Below are 25,064 nucleotides of genomic sequence, written 5' to 3' on the forward strand. Positions count from 1 at the left end.
ATGCAAGAGACAAAAGGGAAGTGGGTTTGATCCCTGTGTCGGGAAGATCCGCTGGAAGAGGGCATGGCAACTCATTCCAGTATATTTGCCTGGAGAACCCCCACGGACAGAGGAGCCTGGCAGGCTCCAGTCCATGGGATCTCAAAAAGTCGGACACCACTGAGCAGCTAACACTTTCACTACCCACCATTCTCATTCCTTATTCCAAAAGCACCTGATGCTGAAACTCTTTATAGTTCCCTGTACATGTGGGTAGTTCTCGGTTTGCCCCACTGCTGGTTTAAGTTACCAGCGACACTGCTGCTGCTGCTGCTGCTGCTGCTAAGTCGCTTCAGTCGTGTCCGACTCTGTGCGACCCCTAGACGGCAGGCTACCAGGCTCCGCCATCCCTGGGATTCTCCAGGCAAGAACACTGGAGTGGGTTGCCATTTCCTTCTCCAACGCATGAAAGTGAAAAGTGAAAGGGAAGTCGCTCAGTCATGTCCGACTCTTAGCGACCCCATGGTCTGTAGCCCACCAGGCTCCTCAGTCCATAGGATTTTCCAGGCAAGAGTACTGGAGTGGGGTGCCATTGCCTTCTCCACCAGCGATACTAGTTACCTCTTATCTGTCTGCTTTCCAGCTTCCAAACTCCCATTGCTCTTGTTTTCTCTCTTACTCTTCCAGTCCTTTGGGGTTTCTACTCTTAAATCTCTTTACTGTCGCTCTAGTGAGGTTTGGAACCCACTCCAGTGTTCTTGCCTGGAGAATCCCAGGGACGGGGAAGCCTGGTGGGCTGCTGTCTATGGGGTTGCACAGAGTCGGACACGACTGAAGTGACTTAGCAGCAGCAGCAGCAGTGAGGTTTGGGGAGGAAACTAAATAAATATTGATGGAGTGTCAATGTACCATTTCACCCAGAAATCAGTAAATGTACTCCTCAAAAAATAAATATTTCAAGAATTAACTTTTAGGACCAGCAATGCATTTTTTTTTTCTTTAAGCATTTTGGTTTGAAGAATAATGGTTTGGTCTAACTTGCTTTAGACAGGACTTCTCAGAATTGGTGAAATATTGCTTAACAATTTTAACATTAAAAATACTTCATAATCCTATAAAACTACTTTAAAATCACATTTAAAGTATTTAAGTCTGAATGAATATTAGCTCATAGTCTCCGACTTGGAAATAAATATCTCAGATGTGTAGAAGGCCACTGAATATAATAATGATATTATCTGAAAATATTTGCATGTTTTAAATTTGTCATGCATACTCTGTCTTTTTGGAGCTTCTTGCCAGGACATCCATAGTCTCAATTTAGGGGAAAAAATATTAAAAGATAGTTTGAAAGTCCACCAAGATACTTTCCTATTAACTTAGGAGAACACACAGAGATAAATTCTTCCACTTGGTTTTGGGAGCTTTGTGTCACAATCCTGACTCTGTTCAAAAGCAGGACTTTGACATTCTTGTAGTAGAAAATGAGGAGGAAAATTTGGATGAAGCTGTTCAGACATTAGGTAGAAGAAAGCTTCGCGTGACCCTGCGCATCCTTCTAGTTAACTGTGCTCTTTCCATAGGCAGTCTTTCACGAGATGCTGTCCGTTTACTGCAGCTTTTCACCTGCTCTTTGAATCAGAAAGTGTGCTTTTTCCCTCTTCTTCACCTTCCCTCACTTTTTCTAATAATGACTTTTCCAATAAGATCTCACAGTCTTTCCTCTTTTAGTTTTCATTCTTCTTGACCTGTTTTATGATGTGGCTGTATATTCTCTTCTAAATGTTCCTTCTTACTCCTGTGACATCACACTGTTCTCAGTCTCTGCCACCCTCCTGAGCCGTCATCCATTTCTCTCTGTTACTTTTGTTTCTTCTCCCGCCTCTAACTGTGGGCAAACCCCAACCTGTCCAAGGTCCTGACTCCATACTCTGCGCAGTCTACATACTTTCCCCGGGAGGACTCATCCACTCTCAGGGTTTTGATGGCCCCATGTGTACTGCTGGCTCCCAAATGTCTCATCTTGGGCCCTGACCACGAGAACTGAACAGAGCTTCAGTTCTGTATCTTTAATCTTCTATTGGGCATTTCCACCGTGATGTCCCACTATCGTGTCAAGTCCAGGATGCTCGTCTTTTTATTCCTCACTGCCCTCTCCTTTCCACACCCAAAACAGACTTCCTTATCCAATTTCCCTGCCTCTCAGCATCATCTTTATCCTCTTAGGTACAGAATCTTGAGATCACTTATTTAGTCGGGTATCAAAATTTCCCCAAGCATTCCTTTTCCAGTATGTTCTTACTGCCAGGACTTGAGTCCAGGCCTGCATCCCCTTGCACCTGAATTGCTGCCGCAGCCTCCAAGCTCTCCCGCCGCCTCCTGCTCCATCCCGCATCTTCTTTAAATGCAACTCTCATCACTTCACTTCCTTAATCAAAATGTCGCGTGACTCCCATTTCCTACTACGTCAAGTCTAAGCACCTCTACCTGGCTTTCAGGCTGCTCCCGACCTGCCCCCACGTTGCCTGTCCTATTTCCCACTATCACCGAACCTGTCCCCCTTCCTGGAGTCAATTTTCTCAGTGTCACAAGAACAAGCCAAGTTCACTTCTGCCTCCTTAACTTAACAAGTAATCTTCTCTCGCTTGGAATGCCTTTCTTCTTTCCGTTGACCTAAATCGTATCCACCTTGCAAGAGAGTTGCCTGCACTTGCTGTGCCCACTTCCCTTTCTCTTCTCTTTGCATGCCACGGTAATCAGGCCTTCGTCCCCACTCCTCCTCCACTGTCCAAGACACAATTATTTTCCTATCATGAATCTGTGAACTCACAGCTGTACCACCAGTTCCCATCTAATCCCATAGAAATTCTGGCTTTATCTCTTTCCATATTTGTAACTTCTTTCTCCATCAGTGAGAAACCTGGCCCCCATTATACTTAACATATTACTTATGGTATTCATCCTCTCGAATGTAACCAACCTCCCATCCTCGCCATCTTCCCCACACACGTATAGGTACCCATGTCACCCTGCTCAGGCTCTGACGCCCCAAGAGTCTCCCATACCCTGCTCCATTCAGCCTCTAACTCTTTGCGCCAGGCCTGTCCTCCGTGGGGACACCCTCCTCCCCATGCCCAGGCCCTGACACTCCCCGTGCACGAGCCTCTCTGGCTCTGCTACACGCGTCATCGGCGTGAGGACCGAACTGCTCATCGAGGAAGCACCACTAGGGTCAATAATTTTTTTAGAAAAAGATTTCCAATTTGTTTCTGTTTCCTTTCTCCTACAGAAGCACCTATTTGTCAGTGTCAGTCAGTCTGAAATACCACAGAAAGCAGTGGACAAAGAAACCAAATCATTTCTAAAAGAATATGCAACCTACATCAATGTAGAAACAAAACACCTAGCTTTAAAAAAAAGAAATATTTCTTCACATTCTCCATCTCTTGCTCGAATAGTTTGGTATTATGGCCACAGCCTCAGAATCGCTATCAAGTTCCAGGGCTTTTGGTAAATTCATGAACTTTACATTTTTTGAAGATGGTGGTTTCTGATGCCCGAGGTGCAAAATTAACTTTATCTTTTAAAACTGAGAAATGCAGATATTTCGTCATTCAGTTAGACCTCTGCAAGATCACCCTTGATAACCAGTTCACAGAGACGAAGCGCTGACGAGGAGACAGAAAGCAGTCATCAAAGGGCCTGCAGACAGTCCCTGGAGAGCACAGCTTTCCCAGGACAGACATACCCAAGTCTGCCTCCAAACCCTTCAGAGACGTAAAGTAACCACTCCAAGAGGCAGCTTTCTCATTCCTACTCTTAATCCCAATTTTCTTTGTCTGAGAAAGGCAAATTTAGCTCTCCTTCTAAATCAAGATACAGTATGACTGGACTTTTGTTTAGTTCTAAGCCAAAACATTCCCAAACTCCCACTGCATTCTTGGGAAGCCCTGCGTGCTGCTGAAGTGCGCCCTCGGCCATGTCTCATCCCTTCAGGGAGCCGGCTCGCTCCATCTGTGCCCACTCAGAGGCCGTGGGAAGGGGGCGCGGCCTCCATGGGTGCCCCCGCCAGGTGGGTCCAGATTAGCTCTCTGGCCCACTCACGAGGAAGTGAACAAGGCTCCTCTGTGGGTGTCTGAGCACACGTTACCAAACTGCTGGTGACCTCATGAGCCGGAGAAAGCAGGTCTCACATTGTGGACTAAGCCTAAATATTAATACTACTTTATATTTATGTAGTGTCTTTTTTCCAAGGAGCTCCAACCTCTTTACAGACATTATGTCATTAATCCTCAAAGCATTGCTGTTTGGTCCATGGCAAATATGATCCCCCTCCCGTTTTTTTTTTTTTTAACTGTGATGGAAACTTGCAAGTCAGTGATGGAACCCAGCCCCCTAGTTGTCAGTCTTTGCACTATACCATGAAAATAACCAGATGAATAATTTCTCAAGCAGACTCATGGCTTCTTGGGTGGGATTTGAGAGGATGGCTCCGTTTGTATGCTCTTCAGTCTTCAGTGCCGCTGCTGGACTTACAGGAAGACGACAGGTTTGCAGCTGAAACTTGAAGTGGAGGGCTATTATTAAATATATAATTTCACTTATCACTCGGAGATCCTGTATACTTCTCATACCCCAAGAGAAGGTAGGTTTTTAAAAGTTGGTGCACCAGTTTAGGGCACATTTCACCTACAGCAACCACATATTCACCAAAATCAGGCAAAATCAGGCAGCTAGACACAATCAATTTGTATTGAGTGATTAACATGTACCAGATACTGTGCCAAACATTTTCAAATCCATGATCTTATTTTATGTATATAATATTCCATGAGAACCTGTTAGATTAAGTCTTATGTGTATGGAAACACTTTCAGTGGGGCAAGAAAATAAAAAGGCACTAATAGAAATATGGCCTCAGCTGCTATGTCCCTTCCATCATCCCCCCAACACACATACCCCAAAGAGCTCTGCTAACTCGAATTCCCTTAGTGGAAATCCCCAGCGTAAATATTTCCACAAAAAGGGAAAATGTGGGTAAACTCTAAAAACCACTAGGAATTAGCTCAATACCTACCCACCAAAAACAAAAACAAAAACACCCAGCCCCAACAACTTAAAAAAGATCAGTACCTGCATATTCACCAGTTAATGCAAAACACAGAGAACAGAACACAGCTGTATCTAACGATGACAAATGTTTCTTGATTTCACGTGGCTGGCCGCTTCCGGACCAGGAATATTCGACCGAGGAATTATGAACCATGCTGGCATAACTTTAAACATGCACAGAAGCTTTTTCCACATTGTTGTTTCATTCTCTCACATGACCCACCGTCATATTGTTTCTCAAATGGGTAGACATCTTTACCCCGCTGGATTTGACAATGGCGAGAGGGGAAATGAGACGTGCTGAGGGGAAATCAGGAAAACTCTTCTTGTGAAACTTTCAACTTTGAATCATAAACCTAAAACCCTCAGAATGACAATGTATGTGCCGGACGCCCTGCAACAGTATTACCATTCCACGCTGTTCTCTGGCTGACTTGATTTGAAATAGCCTTACATTTCTGAATAAATAATATTTGAGACCGAGCAGCCCTACCCCATCATGGAAAATCATTATGCACACTATGCCATATTTTAGGTATATAATCTAGCCACATTCTGTAGCATAGCTACACTGCAGTTTATACTCAACAAACTTGCGGTTTTAAGAAAGCATGTTCATATTTCTATATATCTGATTTCTTCTTATCATAGAAAATCTTGTATCCCAAGTAAAAAAGTAGAGATGGAGAAACTTAGGAAGCGGTCGCAAAAAGTGACGTTTGTCCTCATAGGGTTGCCACCCACGCAAGGTTATGTCGACAACGTTGCACAATTCCAGGGGCTACCGGTGTCATGGGCAGCGATGTGAATGGCGCCCCCTGGAGGCGAGCAACGCCTGGCCGCCTCGATTTTAATTAATTAGTAAAGCTTTTGAAAATGAGTGTTTTGTTTTGGTTCTGAGTCCAGTCGTAAGCTGCGGGGGTACTTATTATTAATCCCTACATTTTTGTGCGTGTGCAAGTTCTGAGTCCTTCCTCCCCATATTGGTTTTGAAAGGCTTCCCCACTGACTGAGCTTCAGCACATGGGTCTGGCGTTCTCCCAGCTCTGGGTTTTCATGAGTCAGGGAAAAACGTGTGCTGTTTTGAGAAGACGCTCATCAGACATGCTCAAGCAGCCCTGGGCTGATTGATAAAGCCCCTCCCCCCATTCTCTCTCTCCCTCTGTGTACCTACAGCATCCTGCTTGCATCTAGATTTAGCCCTCACTTCATCCTACCTGTGGGAGATACTGGCGAGAGCTCACTCTCCCACGTCTGTGTTCCTCACCACCGTGCAACGCTCTGCTGCCCAGGCCTCCCGCATCATCACCTGAACGCCTGGGACCTGAATCTGGTACTCGGCCTGCTACCTGAACCTCTGCTTGCCCCACCCTCATTCTTACCCTCATACAGTCTGGTTCTCTCACTTCCTTTAGTCCATGTTTAGGAGGAAAACATGGGGTCTCCAGATGGGGAAGATAACCGATAACTGGAGGCAGCGGGAAGAAAGCCCACCTTCACGTGCTATGAGACCAGGCGTGACCCGGCAACGAGGTCGGGGACTTGGTCACAACCCTTCGCTTCCTCATCAGTCCAGGCCTGATCCAGCTCTAGTGAAACAACTTGAAGAGGATGATACTGCGAACTTTTTTCTAGCAGTTTTAAGTTTTTTAGCAGTACACGCGTGCTAAGTTGCTTCAGTCGTGTCCAACTCTTAGCAACCCCATGGACTCCCTGTCCATGGGATTTTCCAGGCAACAATATTGGAGTAGGTTGCCATGCCCTCCTCCAGGGGATCTTCCCAACCCAGGGACTGAACTTGCATCTCCTGTGGTTCCTGCACTGGCAGGCAGGTTCTTTACCACCAGCGCCACCTGTACAGTTAATTTCAGAATGGAAACAGAACAGTTTCTGAGAAGTTGTCCAAGAAACTGGTGGAGGTTGCCTTCTAGACAGGGCACTGAGTGGCAGGGAGAAGCTCACTGTGTGCCTTTATTTTGCATTTTGAATTTCATACCATGTGACTGTACTAGTTATTGCAAGAGATAAATAAAATCCAGGAAAAGGAACCAGGCAGTTAAATAACTAGATGTGAACTGAACTGATGCCATGCAAAGTTCCGTTAATTATAGGAAAGGATTCAACTATATTAGCAAATAAAAGTAGATCAGAAAGAGAGGTATGATTATTTTCATTTTCTGTTTAAAACTTGGAAAATGTTCACTGTTTGCTGAAAAAGCAAAATACAACTTAAGGTTAGGTGTCTGTCCCTCATGTAAAACCTATCCACACTCCAAACACTCAACTGCTTCTTTTTAGTTGTTGTTGTTTTCCTTTGTTTCTTCAAGTGAACTTAGGGCCAGTTGAAAGTGAAAACCTGACTTCTCAGTGAAGCGATCTTTGCCATTCTGCCTCCACCTTGTATGCAAGAACTGTTTCGGGGGTGCCAGAGCTCCTAAGTGTCATCAGCTTTGCCCTCTCTTTCCTGCCAGCGGGAGCAGGCAGTCAGGACGCAAGGTCTGGACATCACACCAGTAGGAGCTCTCCCACCTCAGATGGTCCTCATACCACAGTGGCCCTTTCCTGCCTGTTTTGCGGGGCCCGTCTCTATAGAGTCATTTCTGTACTTACGGTTATACTCTGTTTCTTTTAACACCTGCTGAAGCGCTTTTCAGAGACTCAGACTCAAGCAAATGACCTACATACTACATAGCGAGTCTATGAGAAGCGGGTATCATTTCCAATTCTGTATCTATTATCTGTTCATCTCATTTTTGAAGAATCAGCAAACCTATGTCAAGTTTAGCACATCTAATAACATCATCATGTCATCGCCTGTACGTTTCCTCCTACATGCTGCAAACTGAAAACAACTGTTTCATTTTTATAATTACTTCAAGTATGTGCTTGAATGTGTTTATATGTGTTTTATATTTCTACTTTAGTTACCACAGAATTAATAGTTAATTACTCAGGCATGTGGAAGTAGGAAAGTAGCTGACATTTTTCTATTGAAAAGTATCTAATAATAGTTTAGAATATTTTATAATTGTAAAAGGTAAACCACAAAAATTTTAAGGCTTTTAATGTTCTCTTATGACTTTCCCAGTTTACGAATTAAAATAATGTAGTAAAGCTTTCATCACATTGAAATAAAGGAAAACAGATAAAGATTGTTGGTTATAAACAGCAATTAATAAAAGATATAGTTTTAACAGAATAAACAAATACAGAACTTCAAATTTCTAATGCAACTAATTCTGTTGGGTTGGCCAAGAAGTTTGTTTGGGCTTTTCTGTAAGATGTTTCAAAAAACTCAAATGAACTTTTTTGGTCAACCCAATACAATTTACACATGAATACATTCTCACAGATAATTTAAAAACCACCAATAAGGATAGTGCATATCACTGGCTTTGAATTGAAAACACACAAGATGTGCTGTCCAGCATGGCGGCCAGGAGCTGCAGGTGGCTGTAAGCCACTTGGAATGTGGCTAACTTGAGGTGAAATGTGCTGTACGTGGAAAATACATACCAGACTGTAAAGACATAGTATAAAAAATGCAAAATATCTCAATTTTATATTGATTACATATTGAAATAACATTTTTTATATATGGGATCAAATAATTATTACAATTTAATGTCATCTGTTTCCTTTTACTTTTTTCAGTGTACCTACTAGGAAATTTTAAATTTTATATGTGGCTTGTAATGGTGTCTTGCATCTGTTTCTACTGGATAGCACTATATGCGCGTATAGGAATGTATGCCTATGTCGTATATATACCTACACATATATGCATACACTTATGGATATTTTAAAAGCATCAATGGGATAATGGCATCTTTTCCTGAAACTTGCTTTCTTCACTTAACATATGTCCTAGAGATTTCTCCTTGTTAGTATATTTAGAAAACCCATGTAACACTAGTTGTCCTTTTGTGCCTGGCTTATCTCACTTAGCGTAATGTCTTCAAGGTTCATCCGTGTTGTGGCATGTGTCAGAATTTCCATCCTTTTTAAGACTAAACAATATTCCATTGTTTGTATACACTGCATTTTGTTTACCCATTCATCCGTCTCTGGACATTGAGATTGCTCCCGCTTTTTGGCTGTTGTGAATTATGCTGCCATTAACATGAGTGAAGAAATATCTGTTCAAGTTCACACTTTGGGTTCTTTCGGACATATACCTAGAAGTGAAGTTGTTGGGTCACGTGGTAATTACATTTTTGATTACACGAGGAACTGCCGTCCTGTTTTCCATAGCAGCTGCACTGTTTTACATTCCCAGTCGCAATGCATAAGGGTTCCAGTTTCTCCACATTGTCCCCAATACTTGTTATTTTCTTATTTTTTTTACTAATAGCCATCCTAATGAGTATGAAGTGATATTTCACTGTAGTTTTGATTTGCATTTCCTTAATGATTAGTGAGGAGAAGGCAATGGCACCCCACTCCAGTACTCTTGCCTGGAAAACCCCATGGACAGAGGAGCCTGGTGGGCTGCAGTCCATGGGTCGCTAAGAGTCGGACACGACTGAGCGACTTCGCTTTCACTTTTCACTTTCATGCATTGGAGAAGGAAATGGCAACCCACTCCAGTGTTCTTGCCTGGAGAATCCCAGGGACGGGGGAGCCTGGTGGGCTGCCGTCTATGGGGTCGCACAGAGTCAGACACGACTGAAGCGACTTAGCAGTGGCAGTCGCAATGATTAGTGATGTTGAGAATCTTTTTCATTTGCTTTTGTGCCACTTGTATATTTTCTTTTTTGCCCACTTTTTAATCAGATTGTTTTGTTGCAATTGTAGTTTTTTATATACTCTGGATGTTAATGTCTTATAAGATGTGACTTGCAAATATCTCCTCTTATTCCATGGGTCATCTAGGCCACCTCTTGGTAGTGTCCTCTGGTGCATGAAAGGGTTTAATGTGATGAAGTTAGATTTACCTGTTTTTCCTTTTGTTGCTTGTGTTTTTAGTGTCATGTCCAGGAAAGTCTTGCCCGATCCAGTGTCACGAGACTTCCCCCTTCGTTTTCTTCTATGGGTTTTATGGTTTTAGCTCTTATGTTTAGGGCTTCAGTTTCTTTTGAGTTAATATTTGTATGTGGTACAAGGGTCCAACTTCATTATTTTGCACATGGATATCCAGGTCTACCACATCATTTCTTGAAAAGACTTTCCTTTCCCCACTGGGCATCCCCTCTGTCAAAAATCAGTCTCCATGGGGCATCCCCTCTGGACATCCTTGTCAAAAATCATCTGACTATATATGTGAGGGTTTATTTCTGGACTCTATTCTATGTCTTGGTCTGTATGTCTGTCTTTGGGCCAATACAACATTTTGATCACTAGCTTTGTAGTTGTTTTGAAATCAATAGTGTGAGGCCTATCCCTTTGTTCTTCTTTTTACAGGTTGTTTTGGCAATTCAGGGTCCCTTGAGATTTCATATGAATTCTAGAATGAAGTTTTCTATTTCTGAGAAAAAAAAAAAATCACTAGGATTTTGACAGGGATTATATTGAATCTGTAGATTGTTTTGGGTAGTATTGACAGCTTAACAACATTAGGTCTTCCAATTTAGGAACACAGGATAACTTTCCATGGTTTTACCATTTCATATCTTGCTTAGAAAGGTCTTTGGAGGAATTTCCCTGGTGGTCCAGTGGCTGAGACTCGGCGCCCCCTAAGGGGCCCAGGTTCAATCCCCCACCAGGGGACTAGATCCCACATGCTGCAACTAAGACCCGGCACAGCCAAATAAATAAACTTTTTTTTTTTAAGTTTCTGCAATGCTAAAGCTATAAACGTGTTTTTCCATATTTTCTTCTAAGAAGGTTTTCTATTGATACATTTTCTTCTAATAAACTAATTTTAGGTTTTACGTTTGGCTCCCTAAGCTAGCTGGATTTTGTTTTTCCTGGTGTGAGAGTCTTCCCATTGTGGTGGTGTTGAATTGCTACCCTTTCCCTGCTAATCTGAATGCTACTTCTACCATAAACGAAAAATCCTAGATAGTGTGTTTCTAGACTTGCTATTGTCTGTTGCTGTGCTGATTGATATGTCTGTTCTTATTGCTATTGTGCTCTAATTACTCTGTGTCTGCAGTCTGGAAAACCAACTCTTTACCCCCACCCTCATAGTTCTTTTTTAGTATTTTAAAGATTTTTCTGTATATTTTCACTTTTAGACAACCATTAGAATCATTTTCAGTTCCAAAAGACATATTAATGGGATTTTGGTTGGGATTGCATTGATTTGATAAAGTAATCTTGGAGAGTTGTGACTTTTTTACAAAGTAAAATGGTTCTTTGCGTTTTTGAGGAAAATTTATTTCTAATGTCACTACTGACACCAAGGTCCCTAGGAAACGTGTCTGCTTGGATTAGTCACAGATTGCCTCTGTGAAGCATTTCTGTGCAGGAGAACGTCACTGACGATGACAGTGTTCTGTATCTGTGACGTCTGATACGTGGTTATTCTGCACTTGAATTGAGCACCCACAGGTGGCTTCTGAACACTTGAAATGTGACTAAGGCAACTGAGGAACCGAATTCTAAATTTTAATTAATCTTGACGGTGCAGCTTTAGGATGTGTGAATAACTATGTAATTGAATACTTTTGTAAGTAGTTCAGATAGCAAAAGAATTACTGGTGTGTGTAAAAGACACCATGTAAAGCATTTCAGGGAGTCTAAAAATCATATTAATATAAACTAATTCCTAAAGAACTTAAAACCCTGTTCTAGGTAAAGGACAAATTGTTTACAAATATTAATGCCGTCAGGAAAACATAATTACAAAAAATGTGCTGTGGGTATTTGCTCAAGAAAGAAAATTCATATCAGATTAAAGAAACAAGAAAGACTTTGTGGATGAAATACTTTTAGAGATTGACCTTGAAAGAATTATTCAAAACCTAGGAGGGTAAGTATTAATAACAGAAGATTTCTGTCTTCTGAAACGTGGAAGAAATACAGAAGAGGGGAGAGAATGAGGTGTTTTGGAGGAATAACTGTGTTAGATTCCTAGGGCTGCTGTAACAAATGACCACAAATCTTGTGTCTTAAAACATCAGAAATGTATTCTCTCACTAGAGGCCAGAAATCCCAGACTCAGTCACTGGGCCGAAAGCAATCCATACTCCTCTGAATGTCGGGGCCCTGGCATTCCTTGGCTTATGGCCACATCACTCCAGTCTCTGCCTCAGGGGTCACACGGTCTCTTCCTCATCTGTCAGTGTTCCAGTCTCCCGCTCCTTCCCTCTTATAAGGACACACGTGCTCATGGGTAGCGTCACCTGGATCATCCAGGATAACCTCTTCATCTCAAGACCCTCAGGCACACCTGCAGAGGCTGCCCCCGCAATGCCTTTTTTGCCGTATAAGGTATTGTTCACAGGCTCCAGGGACTAGGACATGGACACCTTTTGGTGGCCCTTCTCAGCCTACCGCAAGGATCCAGTCTGGCTGGAGTAGGAATGACGACAGCCACCAGGCGCTGAAGGACTTGCACGTGGGAGATGGGCCAGGCGCCCCATCTGTGCTGTTTCACGCACTCATTGCAAGAGCGCTATGTGGGCATTAGGAAATGAGAGAGGAGTCTCGGGTGACCGTCTTTTCCACCTCTGATGACTGGGAAATGGTGGTTAACAGAAATTGAAAAGTCAGGAGGAAAAATTGGTTCCAAAGGAAGATTAATGAACTCAGCTTTGGCTTTTCATTTGAGGTCCCAGCAGGCTGTGCCCAACAACGGTCAGCCTCAGACAGAAACCGAGGAGCCCTACCCAGAGTTCTGATGGCTGGGTTCTCCTATCTTTGTTTCCCCTTTGGGTTGAAAGCAGATTATAAAAAGTACTGAATTTGAAGTCAGGAGACCTGTGTTCAAGACTTCCACTTACTAAATGTGTGAAGTGGACAAGTCATTTCAATTCTCTGAGCTTCAGTTTTTACATCTGTAAGAGAGGAATAAAAAGCCCTTCTCTGTCCTCACATAGTTGTCGCAAGGAATAAATGAGATGACATTTGTGATGTTCTTAGCAAGTCTATTGTAAGCATTCAAATGGTTGTAAAAAGAAGAGCAAAATGTTTAATATGTCAAAGTCACATTTTTTCATTTGAAGGTGCTGTATCTTAGTTATCTGGACCCTAAGCAGTAACTATTAGTTTTGAAGGTCCATCAGTGGCTCCTTCCCCCTCTCCATGCTTACACCATGTAAGTGTCTTCAGTGCCACCCAAGACAGTTGACTCCCTTGCTAAACAGATGACCTGAACTCTACTTCATAGAAATGACTAAGCCCAGCAGGAACGAATCAGTCAACCTCCTGCCCCCCTGTTTAAAGAGGTACCTGTACCTATAGCCACTTCGCCCACCTTCCTGCCGGAGCTCAGGTAACGGCCCGTCTTTGATGTGAAGTGAATACACCCTCCCTGTGCTCCTGACACGGTGCCCTCCCTCCTCCTGGGCTCCAGATCACCTGGCCGGGGCCCTGGGGGACATCTGCATTTGGAGAGCTCACCTCCAATGCAGAATCTTGGAACCGGAGTCAGTTACTTCTCCGCCCACCCTCCCCACCTTGCTTCTACCACCCACCCCCTCAGCTTCCTCTATTTCCCATCTTGATTATTTATTACTATTATATTATTATTACTGTATTGTTACTATTGTTATGGCATCATTGATCATTTTTGTCATTTTGTTTGACTCCTTTCTTCCCTTTGCCACCTCTGTGCCCATCGCAGTGAATGGCAATGATGTGTCAGGGTCCAGGTCCAGAGCCTCCCTCTCTCTCTCCTCTGCCCTCTGCCCCCATCGCCCGCCCTGGTCTAGCCTCACTGCGGCCCTTGTTCTCCCCTGGATCAGTTCTCCTGAAGTAACCTTCCTGCTCCTCGTCTCACTGCCCCCGGCTCACCCCTACACTGCTGCCATCGGGACCTTTCCACAACACACCTGCTCTGAGAACTCTTTGGAGGCACTCCACGACAGCACAAAGTCCATACTTGGGAGAACGACACTGTCTGACCCAGCCCACCACCCTATGCCCTTCCTGTTGGTCCCGCTGAACGATTCCCTGTCCTCAGGGGTATTCTGCTTTCTATCCCGTCCCTGTGCTTCTCTTGTCTAGAATGTTCTCTCTAATGCCATCTGCCTGGTGAATGTCTGCTCATCTCGCCATTCTTAGTTTGGGTTTCACATCCTCTCTGAGGCCGTGCTAGGCCTCCCCAGGAAGAGCTGACAAGATCTTTTTGGAACCTTCCCCGTGCCCTACACAGGACTCTCTATCATTTCATCTGTAGCCAGTTTGTTTCCCCACCATAATCTCTTGGAGGACATGAAGCATGTCTTGATCAGCTTTGTGTCTTTCGTGCTCAGCACAATATCTGACACAGAGAAGATGCCCCAAACATTGGCTGAGTAAATGAATGAATTATGGAACTTGATGCATTAGAAGCCACATGATGCATTAGAAAATGTACAGGAAGGAAGAACTGATAGGAAAAACTCTAGAGATTAATGGAAATATGTGATTTCTAAGGAGACTACATATTTACCTCCCAAAGAGAGATAAACGTGGTCCAGAACCCTAAGACAGTGGGCAAGCTCTCCATAAATCCCAGGAAAATGCGAGACACTTCCCAACGCATCAGAGAGCTCACAGCTCCACTGGAGCTGGAGGTCAGCATTCTCTTTAAGCGTTTGGTTTCTTAACCGCTCATTCATCACAGTGTTAACAACAAGCTCCATTCATGCGAATAGCATTTATTAGATAATCGCTGTTGATCTACCTTTCACTGAGCAAAAAAAGATACATTTTAAGGGAGAGGATTTGAAACTAACATCATGGCTATGACTTAGTTATAAGAGCACAAACCCTCTCTGAACCATAAATGTCCTTGATCTGGGAACTTCTAAGTCCAGAGATGCCATACTTCACACTTGATTATATATACATCTATGCTGGCAAGGACTGACTTTCTAAACAGAAAACATTTTGCCAGATCTGACCTGGCAGATCGTTTTGAAGTAATAAACAAATTCTCTGCACTGTCACCCCAGGCACAAAAAGTTCTCACGGTATTTCCTGGTCGTCTGGGGCTGCCCACCCGCTCTGTTCCCCAGACAGATCAACCCCCTAATGCAAAGCACGGCGCCCTGACTGCTCTTTCTGTGTTGATACTTATCTGTCTTCTTCCCAAAGCCTGTGAGGAGACCATTTGATAGGCTGACTTACACTGATACCATACTGAGTAATAATCAGAGGGGAATTTACATTTTTAACAGGAGAGTGTTGATGTGTAGCTCCTCACCCTAAGGGCCCATCTAGTGAAGGGACATTTCTCACTGTTGCGTGTCCCTTCCATGTTTCTCCATACCTCAGTGCTTTAAGCATGCTGAATGAACCTTCCACCTAGAATGACCCCTCTTACCCACTTTCCCCGTCTCCAGTGCAGTGAACCCATACTGTAAGACCCATCTCAATGTTTCTCTTATGCTTAGGGGCCTTCTCTAAATTCCCCAGGTTGAGCTGGTCACTCCCTCTTGACTTTTTATAAAACTTTGCATACTTGCTGTCTCAATGTCTTTAATTTTCTATGCATTCTTCAACTGACTTCAAGGTGATGTCTGCCCCCCAGACAATGCAGCTAGTAACTTCCCTGTCTAAATCAAATAGACATATTTCTGTCCTTATCATCCTTGACGTCTCGGCAACCCCTGACACTTCAGGGAAAAAAAGCCTTCATCGCTTTTATTTTCTCTATTCCCTCTTCTTAAACCTCTCTTCCCTTGGCTTTCTTCGTAGGACAATCTAGACTTCTCTGTTTCTCACCCTTCTTTGTTGGCTCTCTTTCACCTAATCTCTACGTGTTGGAGTTCCTTATGGCTGTATCCTGGCCTCCTTTCCCTTCTCACGCTCTGATCTCTCAATAAGCAAACTCTTCCACACCCACAGCATTAATCAGTCTCCATATGCTGATGACTCTCACATTTACATGTCCAACCCAGACTTCCATCCCAAGCTCCAGTCCGTACATAGCTGCCGATCCCCTATGTCTACTTGGGGTTTCTCAAGTACTCCAGACACAGCAGGTTCAAAACCCTCAGTGTTCTCTGCCTGAGAGAACAGTCCCTCCATCCCTGAAGTTAGCTGAACCAGAAACGGGGAGTCATTGTTGACCTACCCACCTCTCCTTTACCACTGCGTCCAGTTGATCATCCTCCTGACTCTTATCTTCTCGATACTTCTCTCACTGTTGACGTCTCTCCGGCATTGGTGCCCAGGGTTACCATGTGACTACTCCAGTAGCATGACTCACCGCCCTGCCTCCACTTGATGCCTCCGCACACCTTTCTACACAGCAGGCAGTGTTGTCTGAGGATTCATTCATTCATTCAGAGGAAACAAATGTATTCAGGCCCTACTATATGCTAGTTGCGACCAAGACAGGCAAGTGCCTCATCTCCTGGGACTCTATTAACAGCATATGATTGGGGTACCTAACTTAACAGGAATAGGGTAGGGAAGGCTTTTTGAGGAAATCATGTTTCATCTGAAGAAAGAGCAGGAATTGATCAGGCCAAAAAGAGGACCGGTGGAGGGAGAAAGAGCTTGCTGAACAGACGAAGCATCGTGTGCAGAGGTCCAGAGTCAGGGCAAAGCTTTGGCGTCACGGCTTCCTGTGGCATCTCACCACTCTTAGGCGAAGTCCAGAGTGCCTGCCTTGGCTTTTCATACACCATCAGTGGTTCTGGGAAAAAGAGGGGCCCCAGTGGGGCTCTAAGACCCTGACGGCAGCTCTGCACTCATTCCTTCGGAAAATGCTCCTGCCCCAACTCTCTCTCTCTCTCTCTCTCTCTCTCTCTCTCTCTCTCTCTCTCTCTCTCTCTCGCACACACACACATGCGCATCCACTGTGATGGGCCATTTGCCAGTCGTTGGTGCTGAGAAAACTGAGCGGGCAGAGAGTGAGACAGTAGAGGAGAAGCAGCGGGTACGGCTGGGCACAGCCAGGCCCTGGCAGGTGGCGACTCCAGCTGCGGGGTGTTCAGGGGCTAGCAGCCCCCACAAATAGCAAATGGCCCATCACAGCGGATGCGTGTGTGAGTTGGGGGCAGGAGCATTTTCCGAAGGAATGAGTGCAGAGCTGCCATCAGGGTCTTAGAGCCCCTCTGGGGCCCTTCTCTTTCCCAGAACCACCGATGGTGTACGAAAAGCCAAGGTAGGCACTTTGGACTTTGCCTAAGAGTGGTGAGATGCCATAGGAAGTCGTTAAGCCAAAAAGTAACATGGCTGGATTGTAAAGTCTACAGGGCAAGGATTTTTATCTCGTTTGTTCACTAATGTGCCCCAAGCGCCCAGAACAATACCACGCACAGAGCTGGCGCTCCATTAGTAGTTGCTGAATGAATGAATGTCTACTGTGTTGTGCTGGCTTATTTTGCAATCGTGTGCTTACTGTCTCTCCCTTACAAGATTCAATCCTTGAAAACAAGCGTGTCTTATGCACTCCTGCATTTCCAGGGACACGGTACTAGTGCCAGCACAGAGCACACTCATTCATTCGGCCAGTAGTTCCCGGCACCCGGCGACGGAGCAGGAGCAGAGTGTGGAGCAGACCCCAGAGGCCAGGTCCAGAGTGGGGCGAGTGGGGGCCACGTGAGAGCTGCGATTGGCCCAGGAAGTCTAGAGCGAGGCGGAGCTGCAGAGATGGGCCAGGCCGCAGAGAGTGTGGGCTTCGTCTTGAGAACGGTGGGAAGTCACTCACGTGGGTGATGAGTCAGGAGAGCCGTGTAGTCAGATTTGAGCAGAGCCTACGTAGGCTCCAGACTGGGAGAGTGGATTGGAGAGGCAGGAAGAGTGGGAGTTTGAGACCCAGGAGTTGGGAGAGATGATACTGGCCTATGGCAAACCAGAGGCAGGGCGAAAGAGAAAAATGGACGGATCTGAAAGATATTAAAGAGGTAGGCTCGGCTGGAATTAGTGATGAGTTAGACTTCAGGGTGAGGATAGTGGAGTAGCCGTGGATGAATCCCAGGGTTTTAACTTGGACACCTCCAGTGGAATGCTTGCCTGGGTGGCTTTGGCACCAACGATGCAAACTCAGCGAGTCGGAGCGCACCTGAAAAATGTTTCTCAAATGTTGCTTTGTATGGGTAAAACTTGTGGGTTTATATAGTTCAGAACACGGACTATTTATCAATGTTAGGAAGCATCCCAACTGATCACATGCCTGCTTTCGAATCCACTAGTTTCCTATGAACCATTGGACTTCCCAGACCGCACTAGTTGCCTTATATACATTATGAAGATGTTTCAGTGAACTCGCTGCCATAAAAGTAAAGCTCTGAAGCTTGTAACAGAACTCTGGTTGACTCAAGGAAAGAAGAAAAAAAGAGAACAAAGCTATCAAACCATCAGGCCAACTTGTACACCCATCTTCTCTCCTTCCCAGTGTAACCTGACTTGATAGAAGTGGGGATAATTTCATTTGAATGGAAAGCATACCCAAGCAGCATTTTTAGAAAAGCTAGATTTTACCAAGTACTTTTTCTTCCAGCTACACTGAAACAGATTCACCTCCCAGATAAAGAAGTCGGTTTTTGTGCTTTGGGTTTTTATGTTGCTATTTCCTTACCTTTAGAGCAGACCTTTCAAACTTTTGTATATCTAAGCAAACCAGTTACTTGATGAGCAGCTGTACTTATTTTCTCAGTTTTACTGTTCCATATAGCCAATGTCTTGGTTTAAGCCAAAGGGAATTTGTGGTTTCTGAGATCAGAAATTCAACTACTTTCTAAAATGCAAAACTGGTGATGAAATTAGGTGTTTGTAGAACCAATCATTGGTTCTCAATGGTACTTAGCTGCTTTACTGATACTTCTATTATTTTGTAGTAAAAGCATGTCAACAATAATAACCTGTACCTATAACAAAGGAAAAGAATAATGTTGGAACTTCTACTAGATATTCTGACAAGTCTTGCTTAAAAATATGTATCTTATTCCATTTTCCTCCAAAGAAAGAACAGAGAACATGGAAAAACCTTTCCTCCCATCTAGTGGCTGGAAAATATAAAAATGTCCTCCATGCCGGTCTTGGAATTCCAGCCATTAGGGATTGTCTGACATCGAGTTGTTTGCTCGGTTAAGCAAAAATAAATTCTAAAATCTTTACCAAAGCTGAGCCCAATGGAGAAATATATATCCATGATGAGTCACTAACTGAATTCTCTTTCGTCAGTAACGTAATTCTCATCAAGCAGAAAGAAGGTCATGGTCCCACCTTGTTAATATGAACCTATAGTTTAAAAAAGGTAAGACTGCATGATTCTGCTCACTGAAAAGGTGACTTGAATTATATTTGCCTCTAAAGCTATCAGTGCCCTAGATCTCTCCTGACCCTTAATGGCTCCTTGTTAGCCCCACCTCTTGACAGCTCTTTTTCTCAAGAGCTGGATGTGCTGAATTCACTAAAGAGAGCCAAGAAACTGTCCCCAAACCTGGCTGCCTCCAGGGGCCTCAGCTCCTGAAAGCTGGAATGCCAGGCTCAGCTCCTGGCAGCAGGGCCCCCAAGCAGGGCTCGCCCAGCCTGCAGGAAGGCAGGTTTGGATCCGTTATGCCGCTCAGGGGATTAACGCTTGGTCTGTTTTGTGTACCTTGAGCAGATATCAGAGTCTCTGCTGAAGTGTGCCTCTCTCTGGTGATTCTCACAGATTCAAAAGATGAATTTCGTGTGCAGTCAGCAAAGTTCTGAGAGATCCGGAAAGAAGAGGAAGGTCAGCGAACCAGTGAAAGTCTTCATCCCTGACAGAAAGTGAAACTTGGCTGCCTTTGCTACTTTTATTCTAAAATAAGTTCATTTTGCAACAAGTGTGCATGAAGTGTTTTAGTAGGAAAGTAAGTTTCTATCACCAAAACCCTTGACTAAATGTGTTGCTCAACTTTCTGTGTTAATTCACTAAGTGCTGAATGACCGGGTAGGACACGGGTTCACTTGGCCACAAAGAAACGAGGTCACCAGGACTGCTTGGGGCCAGCAGTACTTTGAGGCGGAGTTAGAGATGAGACACCCTTTATAGCTGGAAAAGAACCACAGCAGCTCTTTGGAAGAGAAACAAGCTGTCCTTCTCAAAGGAAAGAGGATTTTCTTTGCTTAATTCAACTCCCCAGGTACTCAGACAGCCACAAAAGGTTTTAACTTGTTGTAACCTGTGTGCTGGAATCCCTCTGCAGTTCATTAGAATTCCCACAGAATCGCATAGCGAGTGTGAGGCGGTGCTGATCCAGGTGTGATTTCTGGGGTACCTTCAGTCACGAGGTTCATCAGCCAAGTGCTGGACCGAAGTGTAGTCTCCCTGTAGAGTTCCCCAAAGCCGGCCCTGTGCCCTCTTCTGCTGGCCAGCCCGAGACGGGAACGGGCTGCAGTGCAGGAGCCTGGTTCCCTCCCGAGAGCCCCTGTGACACACTCCCCCCACCCCAAACTTCAGCTCATCAGTCTGTAACCTGCAGATGATGCCCCCAGTCCTCCCGTCATTCTGGAAGAATTCTGATAGACTGAATGATTAGCAGCAGATGAATAATAAATGTCAGTGTTATTTGAATTATTTATATACCATGAAATTTAATAACAATTTAAATGGATAGGACCAACAAGTTAAATGTTATAAATGTGTGTGCTTTCTAGTTAAATAAAATCAGAACACAAGGTGTTTTTTTGGCTCATCTAGTTTTCTTCACTCAGATCAGTGCAGTAAGGAGATCAGGGCCTGGAGTGCTTGTTAAAATGCAGACTGCTAGGCCTGGCTCATTTCTATTCATCAGAACCCCTGGGGGGCCCCTCTGGAGAGCCCCCTGGGTTCTCATGCGCATGAAAGACTCAGAAGCCAGGACAGACCTCTGATCCGGGCTGAGAGGAGACTCTCAGGGGCATCCGGGCTGAGAGGAGACTCTCAGGGGCCAGCCGTGCACGCAAGCCAGCGGCAGCCTGTGGTTGTCACACTCCCCTTTGGGAGGCTCTCCAGCTTCCGATTGCCCACAGGCAGCCCCCCAGCTGGGGTCCTGAGTTGGGTTGTGTCCCCGAGGCCTGCCAGGGAGGAGCGAGTTCCCTTCCCCCAGCACGTGGACTGTCCTCCCATGAGCTCACCCTGCCACTAAGAGGAGGAGGAGGGGGAAGGTACGGGCTTATTCTATCCTTGATAGAGCTGGAGCCTGAGTCACCATAACTTCTCTGAAGAGAATCCTGTGAAGAGATTAGCTGTCTAGTAGAGGGATTAGGTTCGTTCTGTGTCTCCAGAGTGCAGAGCGTAGACCAGACTGGCAAAGGCTATAGGAGGCCACTCGCACTCAGTGCCAGGAGGAGTGGAACTCGACAGGCTGGCAAAATCTGACGGGGCAGACCCTGTGAGGCCGCGAGCCTGCCCCGGAGCCTCAGGTGTCTGAACACCAAGCAGCTTCGTCAGTACCCCGGGAGGCTCTGACTCTCAGAGCAGACGAGTTACAGGCAGCAATTAGTCAATTTGGATTTCAGAGAGAACCATTTTGTTCAAAAGAGGAATTTAGCTCTCAATCTATAATTTTCATAAACCTAGCCTAAGGTGGGGGATCCTTTAAGTCAAAGTCTAGAGCCTGAATCTGTCTGGAGAGTCTCTCAGTGCTTTTCTTGTCTCTATTAACACCCCTCTCCTCCTGCAGTGGATGCCAGCAGGCGGGATGTGTGTGTCTGATGGAAACAGGGAGAGAGACAGAGAGAGAGAGAGAGAGTGTGTCTCAGCAGCAGAGAGGTGCTGGAACTGTGCCCTGGCTGGGCACATCCAGGAGACATGTTGTCAAGAGGATCCGAGAACCATGAAAACGTGAACTCGCTGATTTGACATAGCAGGGCTCAGATGTTCAGCCAGCTATCAAGATGGGAGGGTGTTCAATTCTATTTACTGGATAATTTATTGGGATGGGGAGAGGAAAAAAATTAAAAAAAAAAAAACCCTTTTTGTAGCTTATTCATTTCTGTCCTTAATAATAACGGAATGAACAACCACAAGTTCATCATGAAGCTAGAAGTTCGGTGAAAAGAAGGACAACTCAGACCCCAGCTGGGGGGCCTAAACCACAGCGCTCTAGCCAGTCCCTCACCCCAACAGCGCTGGCGCTTGCGAAGATCTGCCGCAGGCCGCCTGGAAACTGGGATGTCGTTAAACTGAAATCGATGCAGGGGAAATTTGACTTGGGCTGCTGCGGTTTTTCTGTCTTGACAGAAAATTGGTCTAGCTGGGAAGAGGGTTGGTGTAGCTCACGACTGCCACCAGCCTTTGAAGCCAGGCACCAAAACCACACCTTCATTTCCCTTCTCAAAGGTCTCTCTGGTGTCAGGGTGCTTTCATTCTCCCGCTCACCTCTACCAGGAAGAGCCTGGAAAGATTCACCAGTGTCAAAGTGACATTCACACACGTTCAGAATTGTGTATGTTTTGTTCTTTTTATTTTTAATGGGAGGATAATTGCTTCACAGTGCTGTGTTGGTTTCTGCCGTACATCACCGTGAATCAGCCACAGGTATACGTATGTGCCCGCCCTCGTGAACCTCCCTCCCACCCCCTCCCACCCCTCTAGCTTGCCACAGAGCACCAGGTTGAGCTCCCTCTGCTAAACAGCAGCTGCCCACTAGCTGTCTATTTTCCACATGGTAACGTATGTATTTCAATGCTGCTCTCTAAGTTCATCCCGCCTTCTTCCGTCCCTGCTGTGTCCGTAAGTCTGTTCTCTATGTCCGAATCTCTACTCCTGCCCTGCAGATAGGTTGATCAGTACCATTTTTCTAGATTCCACATGTATGTGTTAATAAATAATATACAATTTTTTTTAAAAAATAACACTATTAGAGCCAGTTCTCAGGCTGTCTTAACATTGTCAGTTCATGGTTTCAAACCGAGTAGCACTGGATCTTTAGAGATTCCCAGGAAGTTTCCGGATTTACAGTAAAAAAAATTCTCAGTGGTGATGATCCTCAGTGAGAAGGAAGACCCAGATGATAAAATGAGACCCGCACTGAACTCATAAGAATCAAAGCAACGAGCAGCCCTCCCACGGCGTGAGTCCGAGATTCTGTACAAACGAGGAGATGCCTCTGTTTGTTCCAAATGTATCCCCTTCAGAAATTATTAGTGCATATGTATTTTTTAAAGGTAATATTTTCAATGTGGTTGTGTGTTTGTGTAATGAGGCCCTGGCTGAGACTTGCTATGTAGTTAGCAGTTTCCTTTAGGATGAGGGCCTTAATTAGTGGGCTCTTTGGTTAGGCAATGGTAAAGCCAAAATCCTACCCAGAAATGGAAAGACCTGAGGTGCTAATCGACTCACATCACTTCCCCTGGGTGACTACATCTCTACAAACAGGGAGTGTCAAAGTCGTTGAGACTGACTCTTGGAGGTGGCGGACTCACGGTTACCAGTAGCCTACTGTAGGCGAGGCAGCGGGTCTACTGACCCCTACAACCCAGCCGGAAGCTGGACGTGGGGTCTGCTCAATAGGACCCCCTTGGGGACAAGTCTCCCTAAACACTTTCATCCTGTCCTAAGTGTGCCACGAGGCTCAGCTGTAGAAGGTTTCCCCGAGACAGGAGTGGTGAGGCAGCAGATTCAGAGAGCCGGGAATGCCCGAGCAGGCTGGTGGGGTATGCGCCGTTCCTCAGGGACTCAGGCACTTGGGGACAGAAAGCTGGTGTAAGAGTGGGGCTCCTCACTGGGGATTGTAGGACTCCTGAAGGCTGGAGAAGTCTGGGGCATCTGGAGTCCGTCTGAATAATTACTGATCAGCTCCAGGGTAAGCAGACACAGTTAGGTTTTCATCTTTCTTTGAGCAAGGTTGTTAAGGAAAAGGCTAGGGTGTGGCTGCCAAACCTGGCTGGCATTTTTTAGATAGGCTATTTCCCTCCTCCAGCTCGGGTTATTCAGGATAACAGTGGCGCCTACCTAGTGACACACTTGTGAGGATTAAACCAAGCAACTCAAGCTAAGTGTCCAGCATGTACACAGCTGGTGCTCAATAGGTGCTCATTTTTAGCTCTTGGCCTGTCCCGTTGCTTCATGTCAGGAGTTGAGGGTCCCAGCGCGGCTTTTTGCCTACCCTCGAGATCCTGTATCAACACCCGAGCCACCCTCCCCTCTCCTTTCCCAAATCGAGACTCTCTTTCCCGCAAGACAGTCTGATGGGAGGCAAGCTTCAGATGAAGCTCAATGGGCTGCCCTCCCCACGTCTGCATTTTAAAATGGAAGCTTGTTTGTAAGAAAAGTGAATCTCACATGGGGAATGCGACAGGAGAAGAGACTGAATAAAGGGGAGAAGAATGTCTAAGCAGAACTTCACAGCTGTCTGCAAACTGGGAGGCCAAGTCAGGAGATGAGGGAACCACAGACCCGATCTGGGTTGTTCCAAAGACAGAACACAGACCCGGTAGGAAGAGGCTGCAGGGAGGCAGGTGTGGGCTCCACAGCGGGAAGACTTTCTCCTTCGTGCCCTAGAGCGGTGCCCGGCTCGAGGATGTGATCTTTCCATCATTAAACCTGTCAGCCCATGACAGTTTCTGGCTGTAATGAGTTCCCCTCACTAGAAGTGCTCAAGTTGAGTTGACCAGGATGTTGCTCTTTGGCTAAGAATCAAATCAAATGAGGGCCTTCCCTGGTGGTCCAGTGGCTAAGACCCTGTGCTCCCAAGGCAGGGGCCCCTGGTCGGGAAACTAGATCCCACACACTGCAACTTAAAGGTCCCGCACAATGAAGACCCCGCATGCCACACTATGAGCAGGTGCAGCCAAATAAATAAAAATAACTTTTCTATAAAAGAAGAATCAAGTAAATACTGAGAATATCGAGGGCTCTCCAAGCTGTAAAATTCTATTCTATGACATTGTTATTAAAGGTAGAATTTCAACAGAGATGGAGCAAAGGAACATTTTCTAAATGCTTTTCCCAAAAGACAGTAGATTGAAGTGGT

At 45.2% G+C, this 25,064-nt stretch overlaps 1 protein-coding gene across 1 annotated transcript in view; it reads left to right on the forward strand.

Moving 5' to 3' along the window:
* HORMAD2 (HORMA domain containing 2) overlaps positions 1-19,897 on the forward strand; it is a 57,778-nt gene extending 37,881 nt beyond the window's left edge. The window contains exon 10 of the mRNA XM_052655006.1: positions 19,793-19,897. Within this exon, the coding sequence (XP_052510966.1) occupies positions 19,793-19,897 (105 nt within the window). The remainder of the gene's footprint in view (positions 1-19,792) is intronic.
* The last annotated feature ends 5,167 nt before the right edge of the window (positions 19,898-25,064 follow it).

Source organism: Budorcas taxicolor, chromosome 17 (genome assembly GCF_023091745.1).
Source record: "Budorcas taxicolor isolate Tak-1 chromosome 17, Takin1.1, whole genome shotgun sequence".
Lineage (NCBI taxonomy): Eukaryota > Metazoa > Chordata > Mammalia > Artiodactyla > Bovidae > Budorcas > Budorcas taxicolor.